The sequence below is a fragment of the Cervus canadensis genome, chromosome X (genome assembly GCF_019320065.1).
Source record: "Cervus canadensis isolate Bull #8, Minnesota chromosome X, ASM1932006v1, whole genome shotgun sequence".
NCBI lineage: Eukaryota > Metazoa > Chordata > Mammalia > Artiodactyla > Cervidae > Cervus > Cervus canadensis.
The window spans coordinates 107,169,873-107,194,569 of NC_057419.1; the positions used below are offsets into that span (position 1 = coordinate 107,169,873).

The 24,697-nt window shown below is 44.1% G+C and overlaps 1 protein-coding gene across 4 annotated transcripts; it reads left to right on the plus strand.

Annotated features, from left to right (window-relative positions):
* Positions 1 to 494: 494 nt before the first annotated feature.
* Positions 495 to 10,585, plus strand: SLITRK4 (SLIT and NTRK like family member 4). 4 transcript variants are annotated; one of them, XM_043459640.1, is made up of 3 exons: positions 1,577 to 1,681; positions 2,109 to 2,208; positions 5,449 to 10,585. In XM_043459640.1, exon 3 carries the CDS (start codon positions 5,499 to 5,501, stop codon positions 8,010 to 8,012), a length of 2,514 nt encoding a protein of 837 aa, XP_043315575.1. In that variant the 5' UTR covers positions 1,577 to 1,681; positions 2,109 to 2,208; positions 5,449 to 5,498; the 3' UTR covers positions 8,013 to 10,585. The 4 variants fall into 4 exon arrangements, with proteins under 4 accessions (XP_043315574.1, XP_043315577.1, XP_043315575.1 ...); XM_043459639.1 differs by lacking the exons at positions 1,577 to 1,681; positions 2,109 to 2,208 and adding an exon at positions 495 to 826; XM_043459642.1 differs by lacking the exon at positions 2,109 to 2,208 and having other exon boundaries at positions 1,422 to 1,681.
* Positions 10,586 to 24,697: the final 14,112 nt, after the last annotated feature.

Here is a 24,697-nt window from a genome sequence, read left to right on the forward strand (position 1 = left end):
TTACCAATCTGCATGAAACTGGTTTACACGTTCGCCCGGCCTCAAGACAGCCTTAACCTCCTGTGGTAGCACCAACAAATGGGGCCTGGCCCGTACACACGCTGGGTTTGCAACCTCCGGAGAGCTGAGATTAAATCCTAAAGCCTCTCTGGTATAGACATGACAATGACGGGGCTACTGAAGTGACTTTTCTTAGTCCATTTCATCTCCTTTTCTGTCTCCCCGAGGTATCCCAGAGGTCTCTTTCCCTTTCCCCTTTCAGACCCTTCCGCGCAGCCCCCAAACTCTAAACCTTGTCCCCCTTCCCTAAAGTCTCCCATTCACCGCCACCCTCCCCGAACCAAAGTCCCCTCCCGGTCACCACCAAAGCCCGGAGAAGTGGATTGCACACAATGCCTCCCTTATAGGGCTTGAGCTGGGAACTGGGCATGCTCAGTAGCCAAAGCAGTTTTTTCTTCTTCTTCTTCTTCTTCTTTTGGTCGCAAGTGCGGCATCTCTCTTAGTCCCACACCTCTTTCCTATCCCCTATCCCCTCTCCCCACCCCTTAATCAACCCCGCGTAACCCGTTCCACACCTAAGGTTCGCAGGGTTCTGAGGTGCGGAGAATTAGCGCGTCTCCTAAACCCACCAAACAGTCTCACTTTGGGCTAAAGCTTCACACTTTTGCCTTAAAGCCCCCAGCCCCTTACGCGCAGACAGGTAGGAGGAGTGAGAACACTACTGGCTCCCGGGAAACTGGTCCAGAGAAGGCTCCATCCAGGATCGCCCGCGACTGAAGAAGTATTCCCGGAGCTCTCTGTTCTGCAGGGTGACAATTAGCCAAAGGTACCGTACCCGGGATACAAAGCCCAAGTGCGATTGTTGCCTTTGAATGTCATTGTTGTTGATTCACCCCCCCCCCTCAATCCTGGAATGATTCAATTCCGCGTAGACTCGACGCCCTTATCTACCTCCTTTGATCCCCTGCCTTCCCCCAGGCTCTCCGCTGTTTCTTGGGCTTTGCCGGGGCTGTTGGTGGCTCGCTCAAAGGAACGCCCCGGTTGTGTGTGTGTGTGTGTGTGTGTGTGTGTGTGCGTGCGCGCCTCGGTTCTTAGGGGACTGGGGGAGGAGAAAGGACTGGAGTGTGCGTGTATGTGGTGAGGGGATGGAGGCTAACGCGCCCGCGTTAGGCGACTGGGGTCTCTATGCGTGAGGAAAGAAGGGGTCGCTCCTCCCTAGGGGGTGTTTTAGGGAAAAAAAGAGGGGGCATGCCGGGAGGAAAGTGCGCTGTCTTTCCCGGCGTGGGGGTAGAAGAGGAATCAAGGGTGGGTGTCTGGGTGGGGGTTTGAGGGAGGCCTCGGTAATGCACGGGGGTCGAGGTGCTTCAGTGTCTGAAGGGAGGGCTGCGTGAGTGCCCGGGGGTTGGGAGGCGGGGGGGGAGTGCGGGGGGCGGGGGCGAGGATTCGGCGCTTGTATGTGAAGGTGCAGCCGGTGTGCGAGGGGCTGGGTGCGCGCACGGTGTCTGTCTGGGTGCGCGCGTGCGCGCCGCTGCCCTCCTGCTCGCCTGCGAGGGTCGCTCGCTGTGTTTGACGGGCGAGCGGGCGCCGAGGAGCTCGAGCCCGGATCACGTAGAGACCATCGCGGAAACTGCAACGCGGATCGCGGCGCGGCGGGTCCGGCGAGAGCCGCCGGGGTCCGGAGGTGGGTGAATTTCCAGCTTGGGGCTGCACAGACACGCGCTGCCTCTTTCCCCAGCTCGGCTCGGCAGCGCGCGCGCGCGTCAGTGTGTGTCTATGTGTGTGTGCGCGCGCGCGTGCATGTGGAGGGGGGCAGGTAGCTTCTTATTTTTAGTTTGGGTCGTGTTGGTTTGGAGCGAGCTGAGTGGCCAAAGCGGCCGTAGTGGCTACCTCCCCGCTCCCGCGCGCTCCCCGCTTGCCTGCCCACAGCGCGGTCGCAAGTCCCCGAGGGCCGAAAGAGTGCTGTGTCCTTAGCATCGTTGCCCCCCACACACACACACCCCGCCCCCTGGGCGGCCGGGGCAACTGGGAAAGTGTCCTGGTCTACGGCGATGTGGGCTGTCCGGGCCGCTGAGCGGGGTTGGGCTTTGTTTTTTTCGACCCCCTCTCAGGCACTCTAGGCGGACCTGGATCTGGGGCTCCGGGGCAGTGGCCCGCGAGCCGATCGGAGATTGCTGGCATCCCGCAAGACAGGGAATACGAGAGAAGCCGGTGGGTAACTCCAAAAACCCTGCAAAGCCGGGCAAGCGCTGGCAGCGCGACTTTGCAAGATGCCCAAATGTTGAGCTGATTTCTGGCTTGGTGACAGCAGCATTCTGTGGCTGGCCGGCGTGGGGGCTGGGGTAGGGGTGGGCGCGCGAGGGGGAGCCTGGGCCGCCGCTGTCGGCCAAGGAGCCACGGGGTCACTCTGCCTATGGCTAGCGGGCCAGTGACGCCCCGATAGCTATCACCCTCGTGGCCCGAGCCGGCCACCTTTTCCCCCTCAACCACCGCACGCCCGGGTCTATTAGAGGCCGACGGAAACTCTGGCAGCTGCCCCCGGTGGGACGGGAGCGCGCGGAGAGATGTGTGCGCAGCGGGACTGAAGGCCCCCGCGACATCCCGAGCGGTCCCCGCCTCCGCTGCACGGCCCACGAGGCCGCCGCTCGAGCCCGGGACCCGGGAGGGGGCTGCGTGCCGGCCCTGGGCACCGAGATGCGGCAAAACATTGCGGTACGCGCCATCGCCGGCGGCCCCTCCAGCCGCGTCGCTGCCGGCCCGAGGTAGCGCACCCGGGGCGGTGTGGACCGCGTCTCTCCGCGGAGCCCCCCCCATGCGCGCGCCCCAGGCAGGCAGGCGGAGGTTTCCCCGGCCAGTTCCCGGGGAGCCACCTCGGCCCACCCTCTCCGGTCGTCGGGCCCCTGCAGGCCTGGTCCCTCCGCGCGGAAGCGGAGCGCCAGGCGCGGCGCCCGGGTGGATGCCGGATTTGTGGTAAGGCTAGGTTTGTGCAGTCCTGGCCGGCCGTGGGAGCCGGGTGTCTTGCGGGGCAGGGAGAGCGAGAGACGGAGAGGTGGATAAGGATACGGGCAGCCCTTGTCACCCCGAGAGATGGCTTTTGGTACTCAGCTCGCACTTTGTGGATTTGCTTTTTCCTTTTTGCCTCCCTCCCCCCCCCCCCGCCCCGATTGTAAAATGTACAGGTTTTAGTGGTACCATGTGAATATGAGGTTTCTTTCGCTTACATTCATTGCCCCTTCCGGCCCCCCTTTTTTTGGAGGGGGGAGCTCCTTTCTCTTAGCTCATTTTCTTAATCTCTCCACTTCTCCGTGGTCTCTTGCCCTTTCGGTCCTTCTTCCCTTCTCTCCTTCGCGGCTCTACTCCCCTTCTCCCTTGCTTGTTCCTCCAGCCGCCTGCGGCTTCTGTTTCACCTGAGCTGCGTTTGGGAACTTCTAGCTTGTCCTTGCGCTCCCCCGCCCAACCCCCCATTGCTACTTAAAGTAGAAATTACAAGGAGGACAGCTCCTTATGCAATTTCAGGTCTGTTGATGCTTCTTGTTCTTATGTTTTGCACTGAATTCAGGTGTTCAGGTTTTGGGTTTGGTTTGGTTGCTTTAGCATTTCTTTGGGGCTGGGGGGCTGTGCGGGGTGGGGGGTAGTAACAAGAAATGACTCTAAGGAAGCAGAGTAGCTGTTGAAAACCAGATCTGTAGGAAGGCCAAGAAAGCATGTGAGATTTTGGTTTTACAATGAAAGTTAGTTTGGATGATGTCATACTTTGAAATTATGACTTCTTTTTGCACTGCCAATTAAGCTATCACCGTGAACTGAGGAAATTCTCATCTATATGGCAGCCAAGGAGCATCTCGGCAGTGCCGGCTGTATTCTGAACCAAACTACTCAAAATGCAAATCTTCGTGGGTCACAGCTAAGGAGTTGTCTACCTTGAGGCACGTTCGGTTTTGCCGCTGGCTGATTCCTCGCGGGCAAAATAAACAAAGGAATTTTTGTGTGTCACTTCTCTCTTTGTATCATTCTCCTCCTTGTGTGTCCCTGAGTAATTGATTTATTTAATTAATATTTGATGGTAACCATATTGAAATTCCGGCCAGCTTCCCATTTGAGATGGAGGAGGCTCACATGAGCAAAACTGCATCGGTAAAATGCACAGTGCTCGCTCTTCCTTTTAATCTTTTCCATGAAGCATCGCATGTATTTGTACATGCATACAGTGTGGACGGAATTGGCAGCCACGGGTTAATTTGCTAAGCATGAAACTCCACTAAGTGATTCTTGGTTTGTTTGTAGACAGGGACAGGGGGTAGTAATATTTGGAGTGAGGTATTTGGGAACTGATGACTTTGAGGGCAGACATTGGCTGTGCTAAATGTATCTGGTGCTGCAGATAAAGCCTCCCAGGGACTGTAGTGTGTGAACCCCTCTTCCTCAGCAGTGGCAGTCTGTGGTCCAAGTGAAGGAGATCGGCATCTGAGCCAAGTGTCAGTCAGCCCTGGGTTCAGACAGCACACAGAGGAATGGGAGAAGGTCAGGAAGGCAGGAAAGCCAGTTCTGGGGGAGTGGGGAGGCTGTCTGGACATCAGGTAGGCAGTACAGGGGCAAGCAGGTTTCTTTCCTGCTTCTGGGACCCAAAGACAAAAAAACCTTTTTTCCTCCCTTGTTTGGGAGATGACTGACAGGAAACTGGATACTGTTTATTCACCTGCTACTCAAAATTCGGCCATTTCCTACTTGGTTATTTTGCTAAACCCTCTCAGGGTCATCTGTATGTGTGTGTGTGTGTGTGTGTGTGTGTGTGTTAAACACAGTGTAGAGCAGTGTACAGGAGTGAACTGATTCATGGCAATGTGCTTATCTCTGGGCTGAAGCTCAGGCACATATCTTTCCAGGGTTTCTTCCACCTTGATCTTTTGACCATTCCCTCTGCAACAACTCAGTACTCCCATTGCCATCCTTCATGGAACCCAAGGCCCTAATATCTCCTCTGTCTGGCTTCCTACCAAGCTGAAGCCTTGAGAGAAGACATTTACAGATAGAAATTCCTTCCTGGTACTGACAACTATGTGGTATAGTTGATGTTCTGGGATCAGTCATTAGAGTTACCAATAGAAGCTTGAGGTCTGAGTTCAAGGGTGGAATTTGATGGTCCAAGTTTTTTTTTTAAAAATGCTGTTTTCAGATTGTTCAGGTTAAACCATGATCAACAATCTTTTTTTTTCCCTGTTGTTTGTTGTGTGTTCTGCACATGTAAAATTTGTATCAACTACAGGCACAGAAATAAAATGTATGGTATTTTTGGTGGTTCATGTTGGACTGAGTGAGAATACTTGAAGTTTTGGGTGTCTTAAAAATACAAAGCTAATTATTATAGCCATGTGTTCACTGTGGTAGGGTTTAAGCACAAATTCTTTTTCAAGTAACGATCATTGAAAAAAATGTTTTCTTTTTATTTTTTAGATTATTTCTCTTTATTCAGAAGCATAAAGTTGTTTGCTGATTGCAAGAAGATGTTTCTTTGGCTCTTTCTGATTTTGTCAGCCCTGATTTCTTCGACAAATGCAGATTCTGACATATCGGTGGAAATTTGCAATGTGTGTTCCTGCGTGTCAGTTGAAAATGTGCTGTATGTCAACTGTGAGAAGGTTTCAGTCTACAGGCCAAATCAGCTGAAACCCCCTTGGTCCAATTTTTATCACCTCAATTTCCAAAACAATTTTTTAAATATCCTCTACCCAAACACATTCTTGAATTTTTCACATGCAGTGTCCCTGCAGCTGGGAAATAATAAACTGCAGAACATTGAGGGAGGAGCCTTCCTTGGGCTCAGTGCATTAAAGCAGTTGCACTTGAACAACAATGAATTAAAGATTCTCCGAGCTGACACTTTCCTTGGCATTGAGAACTTGGAGTATCTCCAGGCTGACTACAATTTAATCAAGTATATTGAACGCGGAGCCTTCAATAAGCTCCACAAACTGAAAGTTCTCATTCTTAATGACAATCTGATTTCCTTCCTTCCTGATAATATTTTCCGATTCGCATCTTTGACTCATCTGGATATCCGAGGGAACAGAATCCAGAAGCTCCCCTATATCGGAGTTCTGGAACACATAGGCCGTGTGGTCGAATTGCAACTAGAAGATAACCCTTGGAACTGTAGTTGTGATCTGTTGCCTTTAAAAGCTTGGCTGGAGAATATGCCATATAACATTTACATAGGTGAAGCTATCTGTGAAACGCCCAGTGACTTATATGGAAGACTTTTAAAAGAAACCAACAAGCAAGAATTATGCCCCATGGGCACAGGCAGTGATTTTGATGTGCGAATCCTGCCTCCGTCTCAACTGGAAAATGGCTATACCACCCCGAACGGTCACACCACCCAAACATCTTTACACAGGTTAGTGACCAAAGCACCAAAAACAACAAATCCATCCAAGATCTCTGGAATCGTGGCCGGCAAAGCCCTCTCTAACCGCAATCTCAGTCAGATCGTGTCTTACCAAACCAGGGTGCCTCCTCTTACACCTTGTCCGGCACCTTGCTTCTGCAAAACCCACCCTTCTGATCTGGGACTGAGCGTCAACTGCCAAGAGAAAAACATCCAGTCCATGTCAGAGCTGATACCGAAACCGTTAAATGCCAAGAAGTTGCACGTCAATGGCAACAGCATCAAAGACGTGGACATCTCCGACTTCAGCGAGTTCGAGGGACTGGATCTACTCCATTTAGGCAGCAATCAGATTACCGCAATCAAGGGGGACGTATTCCGCAACCTCACGAATTTACGCCGGCTTTATCTCAACGGCAATCAGATCGAGAGACTCTATCCCGAGATCTTTTCAGGCCTTCATAACCTGCAGTATTTATATTTGGAATACAACTTAATTAAGGAAATCTTAGCAGGCACCTTTGACTCAATGCCAAACTTGCAGCTGCTGTACTTAAACAATAATCTCTTAAAGAGCCTGCCTGTGTACATTTTCTCTGGAGCACCCCTCGCTAGACTGAACCTGAGGAACAACAAGTTTATGTATCTGCCTGTCAGTGGTGTCCTGGATCAGCTGCAGGCTCTTACTCAGATCGACCTGGAGGGCAACCCATGGGACTGCACTTGTGACTTGGTGGCATTAAAGCTGTGGCTGGAGAAGCTGAACGATGGGATTGTCATGAAAGAACTGAAGTGCGAGACACCTGTGCAGTTTGCCAACATTGAACTGAAGTCCCTCAAAAACGAAATCTTGTGTCCCAAGCTTTTAAACAAGCCATCGGCACCCTTCACGAGCCCTGCACCCGCCATTACTTTCACTACCCCGCTGGGGCCCATTCGAAGTCCTCCTGGTGGTCCAGTGCCTCTGTCCATTTTGATCCTAAGCATCTTAGTGGTCCTCATCTTAACTGTGTTTGTTGCTTTTTGCCTTCTTGTTTTTGTGCTGAGACGAAACAAGAAACCCACAGTGAAGCACGAAGGCCTGGGGAACCCTGAGTGCGGTTCCATGCAGCTGCAGCTGAGAAAACATGACCACAAAACCAACAAAAAAGATGGCCTGGGCACGGAAGCGTTCATTCCGCAAACCATAGAACAGATGAGCAAGAGCCACACCTGCGGCCTGAAAGAATCTGAAACCGGGTTCATGTTTTCTGATCCTCCAGGCCAGAAAGTCATGATGAGAAACGTCACTGACAAGGAAAAAGATGTATTGCACGTGGATTCCAGGAAGAGACTAAGCACCATCGATGAGCTGGATGAATTATTCCCGAGCAGGGATTCCAATGTGTTTATTCAGAATTTTCTCGAAAACAAAAAGGAGTACAATAGCATAGGCGTCAGTGGCTTCGAGATCCGCTATCCGGAGAAACAAGACAAAAAAAACAAGAAGTCACTGATAGGCGGCAACCACAGTAAAATTGTCGTGGAGCAAAGGAAGAGCAGCGAGTACTTTGAACTGAAGGCAAAACTCCAGAGTTCCCCCGACTACCTACAGGTCCTTGAAGAGCAGACAGCTTTGAACAAGATCTAGGTCATGCAATCTTACTTCCTACAGAGGACATTTATTTAATGATGAAAGTGCCTTTTGTTGACTTCTCACTTCCAAATACTATATTATCAATAGGCATAGAGACAGGTGTTTCCAAGGGTGTCTCATTAACTGTAGCTGCAAAGATGTGTCCCATAGAAGAGAATTTCCTTAATAGATTTTACTACATAAAACCTATACTGTGGAGTCCTGTGGGGATACTGCAAACTCTATTGCCAAAGGGATGCTTTATATACATAATTTACTGAATTTAACCTCAAGAGGCAAATCTGTTTTGTACCCCAATGCAAAACCTTCGTCTCTTTGTGCTCTGTAAAACAAACTCAAGAAAACTGGTACCAGTGTTTGTACCTCAGCTGGGTCCTTCATCTTGCACGTCGATTCAGTTGGTGGAACTGGAATACTCCTTTTGATTTGTGGCATTGTAACAACTTTGTGTAAAGATTCTCTGAAAAGTTAAAAAAAAAAAAAAAGCATGCCAAGAGAGAACATTCGACAGTATTTGTAAATCGGTAAACTTTATGGCCTGCATCTTGAAACCGCTGGATTTATAATGTTAAATTGTGCAAATATTTGTTTAAAATATACCATGCATTACATAACTATAAAGTAAATTTGAACACTTTAAGCATTACCTGTCTAGACATAAAACCTAAAAGAGAAAAAAAAAAATCAACGTGAGTTACCTAGCATTTGTGGTGATCTGAAGAAATACGTGATGTTTATCAGAATTAAACATGGCTCAAATTCAACTAATATTAGAGTTTGTTCTCAGTTATGTGAAATACCCACAATCCTTAAAGGTTGTCCAAAATTAGCAAAGTGCTTACCGTGTGAGCGCACCCAAAGCTATTTTTGTAACATAATTCATATTTATGAAGTACTTTGTATACTAAATAGAAAAATATGTACTCCTTAATCTGTATTTAATATGCCTGACTTGTTTTCCTGATCACAGGGAATTTATCAATAGTATACATTTAGACAGCAAAAATATACCAAACTGAAACTGAAGCTTATGTGTACAGAAATATTCTGGACATTGTGATCAGATATCATTTAAAAACAAAACAAACAAAAAAACCACAAAAAAAAAACAAAAATAAAAAAATAGTTCTGTGCTATCATTGAGAATTTAGCATATTATCTTCAGATTTGTTACCAACCGTGCATTTTAAAATAGGTTCCTTAGTTTTATAGACTGTGTCTGAGGCAATTATTTGCCATCACTTGTCTTGCTTTTCAGGATTCTATGAGCTGAATTCAAATAGTTTTCACTACGAATATTTAAAAAAATAATGAATAAGGTTAATAGTTATATCTCGTATGCATCATATCCTGTTCTTTCATCATTCTGACTACTATCAGATAATCAAGTAGAACAGTAAACATCATGGTAATCCACGGCTGTGAAAGCCACACTGTAAACTGCTTTCATTGGTCTCAGATGAGTTCACAGTCTGCAAGTACAAATGATATGCCACTGTGTTTGCTTGTGCTGTTAACTTCTATGTCAAAATTGGTCAAAGGAAGGAAGCAATTGATCATGGGAATTATTTTAATATTTTTAGGTTCTCCCAATTAGCAAAGGGACATCCTGAGAAACATTGCCTTCTTGGCCTGTATTTTATTCATGTTCCATCTCTTATAATTACTGTATTGATCAGTAAGATGACCAAGAAGGTGAAATATAGGCATTCTTCATGAATTTAAAGTGGCAGGTGTTTTGGTGCAGCTTCTAAAATGATATTATGATTAAAGTTGTAACAGCAGTCTCCTTATTAATGACTAATTCCAGGGCTCTATGTGTTTGTTGCAAGATATAAAACAAACAAACAAACAAACAAACAACTTGGCATTCTTGGAGGTGTTTGTGTGTATGTGTGTGTTTGGGTGTACATGCATACATATAGATTATTTGGAGATTTTTTTTTTAAATAGCAAAAAATAATTGTCTCCATATGTATGTGCTGGTGCTCTTAAAACTTTAATGTGTAATTTTAATTTTCATGACAATGTCTGTGAATACTTTATATGAATATTAAAAATATATAAACAAATACTTGCTTTCTGATCTTGAAAGAAAAGACATGAAGATGTGTGCCCAACAGCCTGTTTGCATCTACAATTTCATAAGAACTTTTAATATGCCATTACCATGCTTGCATGCATCCATGGATTAAAGGGCTCCTATCGTGTACTGACAGGATAAAGACGCAAAGGCTGCAAAGAAAGTGTTTTAGTTTACCCTGTCAATAAAGTATGACTTGAGGAATCTTAAGTAGATGCTCATGGAAGGAATCTGAAAGCTCTATTTATGAGCTGGGGATAAGAGGTCATTGGGATGATGCCTTTTATTCAGTGTGGTGATACTTTGAAGAGGTTTCAAGGTTTTTGCAGTTGTCAATGGCAAGAGTACCTGCCTCCATCTCGAAGCTTGCTGTAGCATATTGGCTATCTCATACTCTTCTGCTGAAAGGAATAAATGTTCACCTTTTCCAAAAAAAAAAAAAGTAATTTTAATGTATGTGGTTATTTGGAAGTTCCACTTATAAGTAAATGACAGTAACAAATCCTTGGTTAAGGCTGATCTCTTTTCCTGAACTGAAGTCTTTGTGCCTACATTATACAATGTATACAATTTTACACCTGTCTCTCATTAGTTCTACTTGTACATTTTATGATAATGTAGTTAGGCATAAGTTTTGAGTTGAGTACAAGAGCAGTTAAAATACTGTTATCTACAATTTGTTGGTTTCAACTATAACCTTGATGTTAGTTTAACTCCTTAAGGAAAGATCTATATGTTGGTACAGCGTTTTTAGTAGAATTTGATTCAAATCTAAAAAATCCAAGAAGTGCTCATTTCTAATGTGGTCTGACACATCATGGGCTTCTTGGCATTGTATCATGTACTTGGACTCTGTTAGAATGGTGGCAGAGGAAATTAGATCATATGAAATCAGTAAGGGGGTGGAGATAATATATTATGTCTGTGGAGTATAAACCAAGTTTTAATTATTTTTTTATGAAATCAATAAAGATGATTCAATTCTTTAAAAGGAAATCTTTGTGTAATTTTATGAGAAAGCAGCTATTAAAATACAGTGATTCCAGTCTATAAGGCAATTTGTATTCTGTATTTAGTTTTCCATTCTGAAAAATAAACTGAATAAATATATTAATTAGAAAATCATTTCAAGACCAGCTTTCTTTCGTTGCTTTTAGAAAAACAGTTAATTTCTTTAAGCCACAAGGATGCATACATTATACAGGGCATGGCCTCATGAGTAACATCACCAGGTGTTGCAGAAATAATAAGACATCTAGAAATGTATGGCAGTAATATTAATCTATATCTTTTGCATGAATTTGTACATTGTCATTGTATGAAATGAGCACAGTGAGTTATTATTTTTTTGTGTTATTGTCGCATCCAAAGAGCTGGGGAGAAAATATATGAAGAATGTATTTATAATCACTATTTTGAAATAAAGTAAAGAAAACACATTGTATTGTTTTTACCCTGATTTGATTATTATTATTTACATTAGTTTCTAAGACAAAAATCAAGTAATGCTATAAAAGCTAATGTAAATCACAGAAAGGAACTGTTTTAATGACTTTTGTTTGCTTTTAATAGCATCAAGGTATTAGAAGACTTTATTAAATGCCATTTTTATGAAATATTAATAAAAATTGTTTGCTACAATGGTATTTCTGAAGCCACACTTTGTTCAATATATTTATCTTTCCATTATTTTTCAGAAGAAATAAAGCAGTAATCAAAGTGATCTTTTCACCCAGATTTGAGGGTAAGACACAGAGCTTTAGAATGCTCTTTGTATTAAACATAATTGCTAAATCTGTGTGGAGAGATGCTTTTCCTTTTGATCATGTTTGCAATTTGAGTTCCTTTCCACTGGCATCCTCTTTGGAGAAGAGCCAGAGAGGGCCAAGGTCAACACGATTTGATTCTTCCCCATTGCCTTGAATCAGTTGGAATCTGACATAATTGCAGATAAGCAAATATTAACATTCAATCTTTATCTGTTTCAATACTTTTAGAAAACTTCAGTTCCTCTATCATCTATGGCCAGCTTGATTGGTTAGTTACCCATTTCTGGGATTGGTTTTGACTTTTATTTGGTTCTTTCAAAGATGACCAAAATCATCAGTCCATCATTTGGTTGAGACAAATGAACAAATTGCATTATTTGAAGGCCACAAAGATTATAAACCGGCCAATAAAATGTTTTCTTACAGGAAGAGATGTAAAGACAGAGGGATACAGAGAACATTAACTATGGCCTGGCTCTATAACCAGCTATGCTGAAGATGTGAGCAGTATAGATATCGTGTATGAGTACTTTTGGACAAAATGTTTTGTGTATCACAGGAAATGCATCACGTGACAGAGAGACCTATTTTAGTTCTTTTTTTCAAGTGAGAACAGTGGTTTGGGTCCCAGCCACTCAGTTATGTAGACAAGGGGTATCAAAGGTTTAGCTTCATTTCAAGTGCTCAGTCTATTAGTCACTATGATCAGATGGGCTGAACTAAAATATCTTGTTTGTGGCTTCATTCACCGGGAATCACTGGCAACAGATCTCAAGTTCAATTGTTAACCCTCAATTTCAGATTTGCTGGGGACTCTGTCCTTTGTTCAAAGCAAATGGGAGGCCAAATAAATTTTAATAATTTATTGTGTACAAAACTGATCTTAGTCTAATTTTGAATTGAATTTGTTTTACTTCTCACTGGTTGACAAGATTGCATTTTAGAAAGGTTACTCAAGGAAGGAAAACTGCATTGTCCATCTTGTATGAAACTCTATGACTTTTTAGTTCTTTAAAGATTATTTTTAGCCTGTTGTTGCCTATGTCTGCAGAGGGAAAATGAGGGAGGGCTCTGAGACAACCACTTGAATACTTTGAGCCAAATAATTGCCACTGAGAATAAAAAGATTCAAATGTTTCATTAAATCATAATTACTAGATCTGCTTACTATAGTACCCAGAACCAGGAAAGAATTACTCAGGCTTCCACCTTAGTTTGCTTTTGTATACGCTGGCTAAATAGAAACTCTGGTGATTCAATAATATATCAAATATGAGAAATTCCTTGTTGAACTTAAAAAGCTCATGAATATGGCCTTCAGAGAGATGGTCTGAATATGTAATTAGAAATATAAAATATCACTTTCAAATTAACTATAGGAAGGGAATAGTCATCTGAAGTTCATGAACAATCTATTTCTATACTAGCTCGTGTCATACACTGCTAACTGCTCATGACAGCCTTCGAAAGTGATAGTGAAGTCTGTTCTCTCTGCTGAGATTTACAATGTATGTTTCCATCATTGTTCCATGTAAACTGAACCATTGTGGTAAAATTCTGGAGTTGATATTTGATAATTTTAATGCTGTTTTCACTAATAAAAGTCTTTTCTTATAGGTCATGTTTGTAACCATTCAGTGTGTTTATTAGTGTGACATTAGTAAAGCTCAACATCAAAAAGAAATGCAAATGATCTGGTTTTTAGATTATGCCATTGTTCCGTTAGTTTATACAATAAACCAGGTCTACCTACCTACACATGCAAACACACACGCACACACTCACAGAAGAATACACACAAAGAGTGAATTATGCCTTATTTAGTTGATGTAAACAAATACAATGTTTCTTCCCTAAATGTGTAGATTTCTCAAATCAAAGTAGGTACTAGACCCCAAATTATAATTTTTCAGCTTTTTGCTTCACTTTAAATTGCAACCTGACCACTGTGTCATAGGTAGTAGAAATTAGTCCCTGTTTATCTCCCAGGACTTCCTTGGATTTCAGTAACATCTACTGACTTGAGATTTGGTTTTGGTTTTCCTTATTTGTTAACTTTATCATCATTATCATCAGCAATCTATAAGCTTCCTTGCTGTACAGTGCAGTATGGAATGGCAAAGTAGCCAACCATGGTATAAATCTGTTACTACCTTTCATAAATATTATCCAGAGAGCCAGATAGGAGCCCCTAGATCTAAAATAAAGAACCCCAGAGTGAGGGTTTGACTCAAAATTATTAGAATACAGAGGTTAAAAAAAAGAAGAAAAAGCAGATTGAAAATGGCTGACTAAAAAGCCGTCTACCCAAGTGAAGGTTGAGAAGGATAAAGGCAAATGAGTATCAAAAGGAAAATATTGCTTATCAGATAGAACTCAGACTCTGATTACTGAACAAGACTCATGGTAAAATACGTCAAATCTTAGACTCCTTTCTCCCTCTCTGCTTCATTTTTTTTTAAATATGTAGAAAATACAGGTTGTATCAACATAACTCATGTTTTTACAGAATTCGCTGGTCAATGAAAACAACTTAGTTACCTTTATAGCCTCCATGAAATTTTTTCCTGGGATGACTGTTATCATGAACTGACTGTCAGGGTCTCCTGGTGAGTTCTAGCTGTTAAAAAAAATAATAATAATTAGCAAATGTGTTTAATGAGAGTAGGAGGTGAAACAGGTGTATTACATATAATAAATTTTGATAGGGGACAAAATAAATCGATACAAACATTTGGGTACCTAATCTTCTGGTAAAAAGCTGCTAGGCCTTTTGGTTTGTTATCAGAAATTGTATTTCAGTACAAATTACCAAGTGCATATTTCAGAAGCCATTTCCTGCCAGAACCCCCAGGAAGCCATGTCTCTGCCATGGGTCCCCTTGCTCCATCGCAGGATGTGTCACATTTGCCAAGTCCTCCCTGCTGGAAATTCTTCTCTTCTGCTGTTATCAAAAGCCAACATCATCTATGGCATGGGCTACTTTTGGGAGATTTTTTTTCACTGTCGTTTGCTTGTTAGTGGCAGTACACACACACAAAACCTAGGATTCCATGTTCAAGCGAGGAATATTATCACAAGTAGAGATCATGCTGCTGTGTGTATTTCCCACATTGCTATATTTGTTTTTATTTACCAGTTATCTTCCAGCCCACAGTAGCTACTGGCTGTTTTATTCATAGCTCTCCCTGTCAAAGTGGAGGGTAATCTCCACCCTGGAAACTCAAGTTATTTATGGAAAGAGTCATCACACTTCTGTTCATTTCCTTCTTATAACTTTGAGAAATACGGAAAATGTAGTACAGTAAGTGATTGATTTCAAAGGTAGTCTTGCTGACACAAAAGTAATTATAAGAAGAGAGAGTGAGTTATCAGGAAACAGGACAACGTTAGGATTTCTCGCAATTTAGATTTCCTTGCATCGGAATTGGACTGCAAGGCTTTCAGTCCTGAGCTGGATTCAAAGAAATCAGTTTGCACTCTGGGGTCCCTGCAGTAACTCGAGAAGTCTATTATTGCTGACATGTGGGCAGGTTTGCCATGTGTTGCCGTAAGCATGGCTGTTATTTTCTCCTTGCACCCTCTATTTCAGAAAATATTCATTTGCTCAGATTTGGCACAGCTGCTTAAATGCTGCTGTATCCGTTCTCACCATGAAAATTCACAAAGCATTTTTTTTCTAGATGTAACCAAGCAGTTCCACAGAAATGTGTATTGTAAACTGGATCAAACCTTTAGGACTAAGAAGACAACTAGCATGTCCTTAGGAAAAGAGGGATTTTAAGAGAACCCAGACACAGGTGTTTCATTAAAATTCCATCCAGTGAGATCACCTTCCTTGGAACTTGTCGACTTTTTGTAGACTTTGATGCATCCATTTGGAGAGAAGTAGGACTCTGCACAGTACTCTTGGTTGCCTAGACTGTGCTGCAGTGTAGGATGTGTGAGCAGTAATTTGGGTATTTAATCCCAAATGCATACCTGATTTCACCTACTCATTTGACTACAAACACATTGGAGAAAGCTAGTTTCTAAACAGTGTCCTTTCTATAGTACAGGGTCGAAACAGTCTTTATTCCATTTTAAATGTCATCAGAACAGGATTAATCCAAGAGCCTGTTGGGAAATAGCCATCTTCAATGTTTAAGAACCACCATAAAAGGATGGGAGCATACATACCCATTGAAATCAGATTGTTTCGTCCCAATTCCTTTCCTTTTGGAAAAGCAACTAGGGCTGGAGCAGGAAGGTGATTTGACCAATGTCAAGCAACACATGAAGGCCAATCTGGTCTACATCCTGATTCTCCTGACTCACAGGATAATGCTATTTCCATTACACTGTTCTATTTGGAAGTTCCAGAGAGGAGAGTGAGGATCTGTGGGTGATACTTCAGGGAAACATTCCAATGTGGCAGAAGGACATTTTCCATAAGGATTCATAGCAGCCTATAACTGGAATGAGCTAGATTCCAAAATACAGAATTCTTTGTCCAGGGAGGTGTCAATAGTCTGAATGGTTCTGACAAGTAGGATGGATGTCATTCAAGAAAATGTATTTGAATGCAAGTTTAGACCAGATGATCTTGGAGAACACTATTAACTCTCAGATCCAAAGATTCTCTGGTTTATACACTTAAGTAATTTATCCAGCAAGTTAAACATGTATTTGGCTCCAAACATTCAAATACTTGATCTATAGTAGTTTAATTACTAATGCATGATACCTGCCAAATACAAATCCACAATGCTAAATACCAGTTAGACAGTAAGCATCATTTTAGAAGAGACATAAATTTCTCTGTCATTTTTAGCATTTTCATGTTGTGAGTATCCCCAATAGTTTCTGATGCTTGATTTTTTTTTTTAACAAAGGAAAAAAATAACCTCCTTTGTACATTGCACTGAAGATGGCACTATAGTAACAACCTCATACCAGAAATGGTAAGACATGCTCATATTTATTATTTCAATCCTAGGTTTCAATTTTGAGGTTATTTCTTGAGCTTGGCAAATGGAGCACAAAGGTTAGTTTATTGTAATATCATCTTCTCTAATTGGAGTTGAGTCTTTTTTTTTATTATTATTTACCCTCAATTAGATAGAATTGAAAATAATTCCAAAGAATTTAAATTCAGGTTATAGCTCAACAGACTCTATTCAGAATAGCAACTCTAAATTATCTGAACTATAAAAAAATACTCTCAGAAATTCTCCTTGGAATTTCATTCTATAGAGAAAGTTTTGTAACAAAAGAAAATAAAAAGGTTGGGGGGGGGGGACTCCTGCAGACTCAAGGGCTTCCGTTTGTTTATTTTGGGTACTGTTAGTTTTTAAAGATTCTGAGTACATCCAAGACCACTCAGCCATTCTGAATTTGTCATTAAGCCTCCTTAAAAGTGCCCCGCCCCCTTAATAGTGGCTACTGGGCATTTGCTGACATCTTTAATCACAAAAAGTATTCCTTCAGGTACTAGTTAATAACTCATTCAAAATGAGCAGTTTTACACTTGGGAATCATACTTGACTTCTGAAATAGTCACAGTATTAAATGTGTAAATAACCTCTGCCTAATTATTTTTGGGTGTAAGTAGAGAAGGCTAGTCGGCATTACCAGCTGAGCTACCAGGAAACCCAGAGAGAAGACTGGAAAGGAATAAAAATATTTAATTTGATTTGTTGCTGACATGTGAAGATGTCTATTAGAAGAAGGTGGACTGACCCTCTGGCCTCGGCTCTCTCTTCTCTTGGTGCCCACACACGCCCCAACTTCACCCTGCCTGGCACCTGCCCAGCCTCACAGCTCCTCGATTAGAAGGCTTCTTCTGCAACAAGGGCCACGAGCTCTAAGAGTAACCTCTCCACCCCGAGTCAAACTCTGATGCTTTTTCAGCATATTCCTTTTACTTGACACCAAATTCCCATGCAGTTGATTCACATGCACATGACTACATCAGAATTCTCAGAGGTACTTGCATTTGGAGAGGGGGCTGGGGGGTAACCTTTTTTTTTTTTTTTTTTTACATTAGGCACACATCATATCATTTCACTGTCTTCTGGCCTATGTAATTTTTTTTTTTTTCTGGCCACACTGGCAGCATGAAGGATCTTCCTGGACCAGGTGTCAAACTCATGGACCCTGCAGTGGAAGTGCGGAGTGTTAAGCACTGGACCACCAGGGAAGTTCTGGTGCTTGTATTTCTAAGAGACACTGTTGAAGGGTAGAGAAGGAGGCTCCTTTAGGACACAGGGTAGCATGTCAGACCTATGACAAGCAGTGGACTAGGAGGCCACCATTGCTTTCCTTCAGTCATAGCACTTGTAAAGCTGGTGCAACTCACCTCCATCAAAACTGGGAGACTGACTTAAACCTACTCCCCTGAAGACCCGCTTGAGGTCCCCTCAGTGGCATTCACTCAGACGACATTCATATTGGCCTGGGGACCATCCATCATAGCTTCAAAGCAACCACAGATGTAGGTAGACAAATGGGTGTGGCTGGGTTCCAATCAAACTTTATTAACAAAACAGGTGGCAGGATGGATTTGTCCAGAGGCCAGAGGTTAGGGTTAACATAACCTACCCCAGGCTAGGTTATGAAGGACTAGTTAGGATTCTGACTACATGGTGCTTTGGGGAGTAGACAAAGGTTTGAAAAACATTCAGGTAACATGGAGAAGGAAATGGCAACCCACTCCAGTATTCTTGCCTGGAAAACCCCATGGATAGAGAAGCCTGGTAGGCTATAATCCATGGGGTCACATGGGGACAAGACTGAGCGACTTCACTTTCACTTTCTTTTCAGGTAACATGACTGGGTTGATTTTGGACAAAACTATTGACTGTTTTCATACTGTTCATGGGGTTCTCAAGGCAGGAATACTGAAGTGATTTGCCATTCCCTTCTCCAGTGGACCACAGTTTGTCAGAACTCTCCACCATGACCCATCTGCCTGGGGTGGCCCTACATGGCATGACTCACAGTTTCAATGAGTTAGACAAGGCTGTGGTCCATGTGATTAGATTGGTTAGTTTTCTGTGATGGTGGTTTTCAGTCTGTCTGGCCTCTAACCTCAAATATGCAGATGACACCACCCTTGTGGCAGAAAGTGAAGAAGAACTAAAGAGCCTCTTGATGAAAGTGAAAGAGAAGAGTGAAAAAATTGACTTAAAGCTCAACATTCAGAAAACTAAGATCATGGCATCTGGTCTCATCACTTCATGGCAAATAGATGGGGAAAGAGTGGAAACAGTGGCTGACTTTATTTTGGGGGGCTCCCAAATCACTGCAGATGGTGATTGCAGCCATGAAATTAAAAGACAGTTACTCCTTGGAAGGAAAGTTATGACCAACCTAGACAGCATATTAAAAATCAGAGACATTACTTTGTCAACAAAGGTCCATCTAGTCAAGGCTGTGGTTTTTTCAGTAGTCATGTATGCATGTGAGAGTGCCAAAGAATCGATGTTTTTGAACTGTGGTGTTGGAGAAGACTCTTGAGAGTCCCTTGGACTGGAAGGAGATCCAACCAGTCCAACCGAAAGGAAATCAGTCCTGAATGTTCATTGGAAGGACTGATATTGAAGCTGAAACTCCAATATTTTGACCATCTTATGAGAAGAGCTGACTCATTTGAAAAGACCCTGATGTTGGGAAAGATTGAAGGCAGGAGGAAAAGGAGATGACAGAGGATGAGATGGTTGGATGGCATCACTGACTCAATGGACATGAGTTTGAGTAAACTCTGGGAGTTGGTGATAGACAGGGAGGCTTGGCATGCTGCAGTCCATGGGGTCGCAAAGAGTGGGACATGACTGAAAGACTGAACTGAACTGAAGAGGCTAATGAAACCTTCCTGATGGGATAAAGTGACTGAGGGGGGATACTGGGTCTTGTTCTGATGGGCGGGGCCATATGCAGTAAATCTTTAATCCAATTTTCTGTTGATGGGAGAAGTTGTGTTCTCTCCCTGCTATTTACCTAGGGCCAAACTATGGTGGAGGTAATGAAGATAATGATGACCTCCCTCAAAAGATCCCAGGCGTGTACTACTATAGTCCATGCCCCCAACCCTGCAGCAGGCCACCACCGACCCAAGTATTCATTGGAAATTCCCGGACACTCACAGGCAAGTCTCCTGTGGGGTCACTGTTCCTTTCTCCTGGGTCCTGGTGCACAAGGTTCTGTTGTGCCCTCCAAGAGTCTATTTCCCAGTCCTATGTAAGTTCTGGCAGCTCTACAGTAGGGTTAATGGCGACCTCCTCCAAGAGGACTTATGTCATACCCACACCCAGAGCCCCAGTCCCTGCAGCAGACCACTGCTGACCCGTACCTCCACAGGAGACTCTCAAACACAGTTCTGTCTCAGTCTCTGTGGGGTCCCTGGGTCCTGGTGTGCACAAGGTTTGTTTGAGCCCTCTGAGTGTCTCTGGCAGGAATGGGGCTTGATTCTAAACATGAATTCGCCCCTCCTACCATCTTGCTGGGGCTTTTCTTTTGCCCCTGGACGTGGGGTATCTCCTCACAGCTGCTCCAGTGCCTACCATCCTACTGGGGTTTTTCTGAACTTGGACATGGGGTATCTCAACATGGCCGGTCCAGCGAAGTGCAGCTGCTGCTCCTGACCTTGGACATGGGGTATCTCTTCACAGCTGCTCCATTACTTTGCCAACAAGGTCCATCTAGTCAAGGCTATCGTTTTTCCAGTAGTCATGTATGGATGTGAGAGTTGGACTATGAAGAAAGCTGAGCACCAAAGAATTGATGCTTTTGAACTGTGGTGTTGGAGAAGACTCTTGAGAGTTCCTTGGACTGCAAGGAGATCCAACCAGTCCATCCTAAAGGAAATCAGTCCTGGGTGTTCATTGGAAAGACTGATGTTGAAGCTGAAACTCCAATACTTTGGCCACCTGATTCGAAGAACTGACTCATTTGAAAAGACAGTGATGCTGGAAAAGATTGAGGGCAGGAGGAAAAGGGGGTGACAGAGGATCAGATGATTGGATGGCATCACCGACTCAATGGACATGAGCTTGAGTAAACTCCAGGAGTTGGTGACGGACAGGGAGGCCTGGCATGCTGCAGTCCATGGGGTCGCAAAGAGTCAGACATGACTGAGCAACTGAACTGAACTGAACTGACTGTTTTATTGAGGCTGAACTAGAGGGGGTGAGGGGCAGAGTGTGACAGAGGAAACAACAGGGAAGAACTTGCAGTAGTACTGACAGAAAATGAAGGAGCTCTTAGCTATTCCAAATGAAGGAAGTAGATGGTTGTGAGCAATGCTTTCAACGTAGACTGCAGGCGTTGCCGACAGACATGCAAGTCCAAGGTTAGGGGCTGAGGAAGAAGCAGTTCACTGAGCTGAGGAATTCTAAGGAGAGGGGCTGTGGAGGGGACATGTCAGGAGAGTAAGAGTTCCACCTTGAACATGTTAAATTTGAAATGGCTCCAAGTCTTCAGCTAGATGGCTGCCTGGGTCCAGCAGGAGCACGAGGGAGTGCCTTAAGCCAAGAGCAGGATTGAGACCCGTCATTACTGACATGGAAGGTCACAGAACAAGAAGACAAGGCCCAGCAAGGAGTGCGGGCTCTAAGCACCATCTGTTTCAGAATCACCTGAGGAACCTGCTATACTCCACACACTCAGGATTCTTCCACACCTGAGGATCTGTGGGCAGGGCCCCAGAATGTGCCTTTTCAAGCTTCCCAGGTTCTTCTTATTTATACAACATTGTAAGAATCTCTAATGTTGTGATCATTTGGAAGAGAAAGCTCCTGCCCAAAAAAGAGAGAGAGAGAGAGAGAAATCAGAAGTAGACAGCTAGGGAGAAAGTCAGGAGGCTGTGGGATCCTGGGAACACAGAGATGAGCATCTATAAGAGAGGCAAGGGGCAGCTGGCCATGCCCCAGGTAGCTGAGAGACGTGAGTTCTATCTCACCAGGTGCCCCAGGCAGCTGAGAGACATGAGTTCTATCTCACCAGGCTTTTTTCGTACCCGGCCCCCTTGAATTGCATTCTAGCCAGATGTCAGAACATCTGGCTCCATGGGGGACTCCGTGTGCTGATAGAAGACACTACAGATGGAGATGGTCTGAGAAATGAGACAAGAATCAGGACTGGAACCCTGGGTGCATTGGAAGCAAAAGATGAGTGTGAGCAAAACTTGGGATTCCAGATGAAAGGCATAGAACTAGCAAAGCTGGTGGCAGGGTGGTATCCAGGGCAGGAGGTCAAATTGAGCACCTAAGAGTCAGTGCCAGAGGGCAACAGGGTAAGCTGTGATGGGAGGTTAGCTACACTGCTTGTTGAGAGGCCTAATGCCAGTGGTGTTGGCCCATCAGGGATGAGAAACAACTAGGGAAATCTTGGAGCTTCACTCGTTGGCTGTGGGCTTTGACTTGGAGCAAATTCTGTGGGACCACACTAGGCCCACCACTCCCCACCACAGCCACATGTCCTTAATAAAGTGGATTTTTTAAATTTTAGGTAATGCACATCCACCGAGTGTTTGCTCTGTGTCTTCTCTGGGTTGGGGGCTGGAGAATACAGAAGCCTTGGACCAAGTCCCAGCCACCATGGAGATCATGAACTAGCAGAGGAGGCAGGTGTGAAAGTGATCAAATTAGCAGAGTCTCAGGTCTTTAGTGTTCTCACGTAAAGACAGTGTGCACCATAAACCGATGATCACATTGCTCTTACCTTTGAAGGATGGGTGGGATTTTGATCAATGGGGAGTGAAGTTCTGGCTGAGAGAACAGTTTGTATAAAGCAAGAGAGGGTTGATAGAACTCGCTGTTTCCAGGACAGTGGGTGGTTTGTGTGTGGCTAGAACACCTGCTAGGATCTGTCTCCCTGCTTACCCACATCTCCGCCTAGAAGAATCGCAGCTCCCTGGAGCTCTGTATGCATCAGACTAATTTCATCATCCTCCCCGCATAGAATGTTGTTCCTGCCTTTGTCATCCTGATGGCCAGCCTTTCAGCTACCTGGTTACTGCAGCCAGAAACCCAGGTGTCATTGTGAGTCCCAACCTATCCTTCGCCCTATGCCAGCAAAGTCTGGGGCTTCTCCCCAAGTTCTGTCCTTCATAACCCATGGCCACCATACTGGTCCAGGCTTCCAGCCATTATCGCTTCCCTGCATCTCTGCCGAAGCCCCCTTGCTGATTGCCCACCCCCAGCTGCCTCCACGGCCTCACATCCATTTTCCACACAAAATCAGCCTCCGTCATCTTAAAGTTTCAGTCACACAAATTCCTACAATGACTTCCCATTGCCTTTAGGATAAGATACAAATAGCTGAAAGTCATACTCATGTACTAAGTGCTTATTACATGCCAGTCGCTGTGCTAAGCATTTAGCATGTGCCATCCAAATGAATTCTTATAACAACTTTATTTTGTAGGCAATACTATGGTCCCAAGTTCACAGGTGGAGACATGGAGACAAAGGGAGATTTTAAAAACTTGCCTAAGTTTACGCATGAGTCAATACCAGGACTGGAAAACAGACCCAGGAATCACAGTGATAGACCCCAGACTTGACTCTGGTTCATCCAAAGTGGATATTCTTTATGGCGCACAGTCTACACAACCAGCAGGGCAGGGCCTGTGCTTTGTTCTCTAACCTCCCGCTATTGTTACCCTCTCTCCCTTGATATTCTTTGTGGCATGTGTGCATGCTCAGTCACTTCAGTCGTGTCTGACTCTTTGTGACCCTATGGACTGAAGCCCACCAGGCTCCTCTGTCCATGGGATTCTCCAGGCAAGAATACTAGAGTGGGTTACCATGCCCTCCTCCAGGGAATCTTCCCGACCCAGGGATTGAACCCATGTCTCTTCTGTCTCCTGCATTGGCTGGTGTGCTCTTTACCACTAGTGCCACCTGGGAAGTTGAACGAAATGGCTGCAGTTATGTGAATGTACTATGCTCTCCTATCCTCAGGCCTTTGAGCACGCAGCAGCTTCCTTCTGCCTAAACTTTCCTTTGTCTCCTCTCTTTGCCGGGTTGACTTATATGCTCATCTTAGATCTTATCTTACTCCCCACCTCCCCCAGGAAGCCTCTCCTAGATGTCCCCACAGTACCCTGTGCTGACTCCTGTGCCAATATTCGTACCTTGTTTCAACAAACTGCAAGTTTTCTTTTTGTCTCTCCAATAAAAATCCATATTCTGTCCATCTTATATCCCCAGTGCTGAGCACAGTACCTGGTACCTAGTAGGCGATGGGCAGATATTTATTGATTCCATAAGCTTAGTCATGGGTCTGACAAGATAAAGTCTGAGAGAGGGAGTTGAAAGTCAAATTATGAAGGGCTTTGGGTTTCCTGCTATGATATTGTTTTTTTTTTATTCTGCAGTCAGTGGGGAGCTATTGATGATTTTTGAGGAGGAGGGTACAGAATCTGATATTTTTACTTTAAGAAGATGTGTCTGATACTCTGGGTATTGGAAAGAGAATTTTGAGGGCAAGAAGATGATTAGGATGTTATGAAGATAATTAAAAAATTAAGATATCGGTCAGTTTCTGCTCCATGGAAGAATTACCCAGGTACTCAGCAGCATACATATCGAGTTGACTGCAATGGCTTTGCTTCAGGCTACAGGTTTGTGGATCAGCTGTGAAGGGCCTTCTGTATACTGCAGGTGTGGGGGTTGGGTGATCTAGGCTGGCTTGGTTCCAATGTGTGGGTTCAGTTCTGTCTTTTTCATGTGTCTTTCATTCTTCTGAGACTAGCTGCTCATTGAGAAAGCTCTTCTCAAAACAATTTCAGAAGCACAAGAGGAAAAAACAAGCCCAACCACACAAGTACATACCAAAGCCCT

Coding starts and splice junctions, on each gene's coding strand:
- SLITRK4 (XM_043459639.1), top strand. CDS start 5,499: ATGTTTCTTTGGCTCTTTCTGATTTTGTCAGCCCTGATTTCTTCGACA.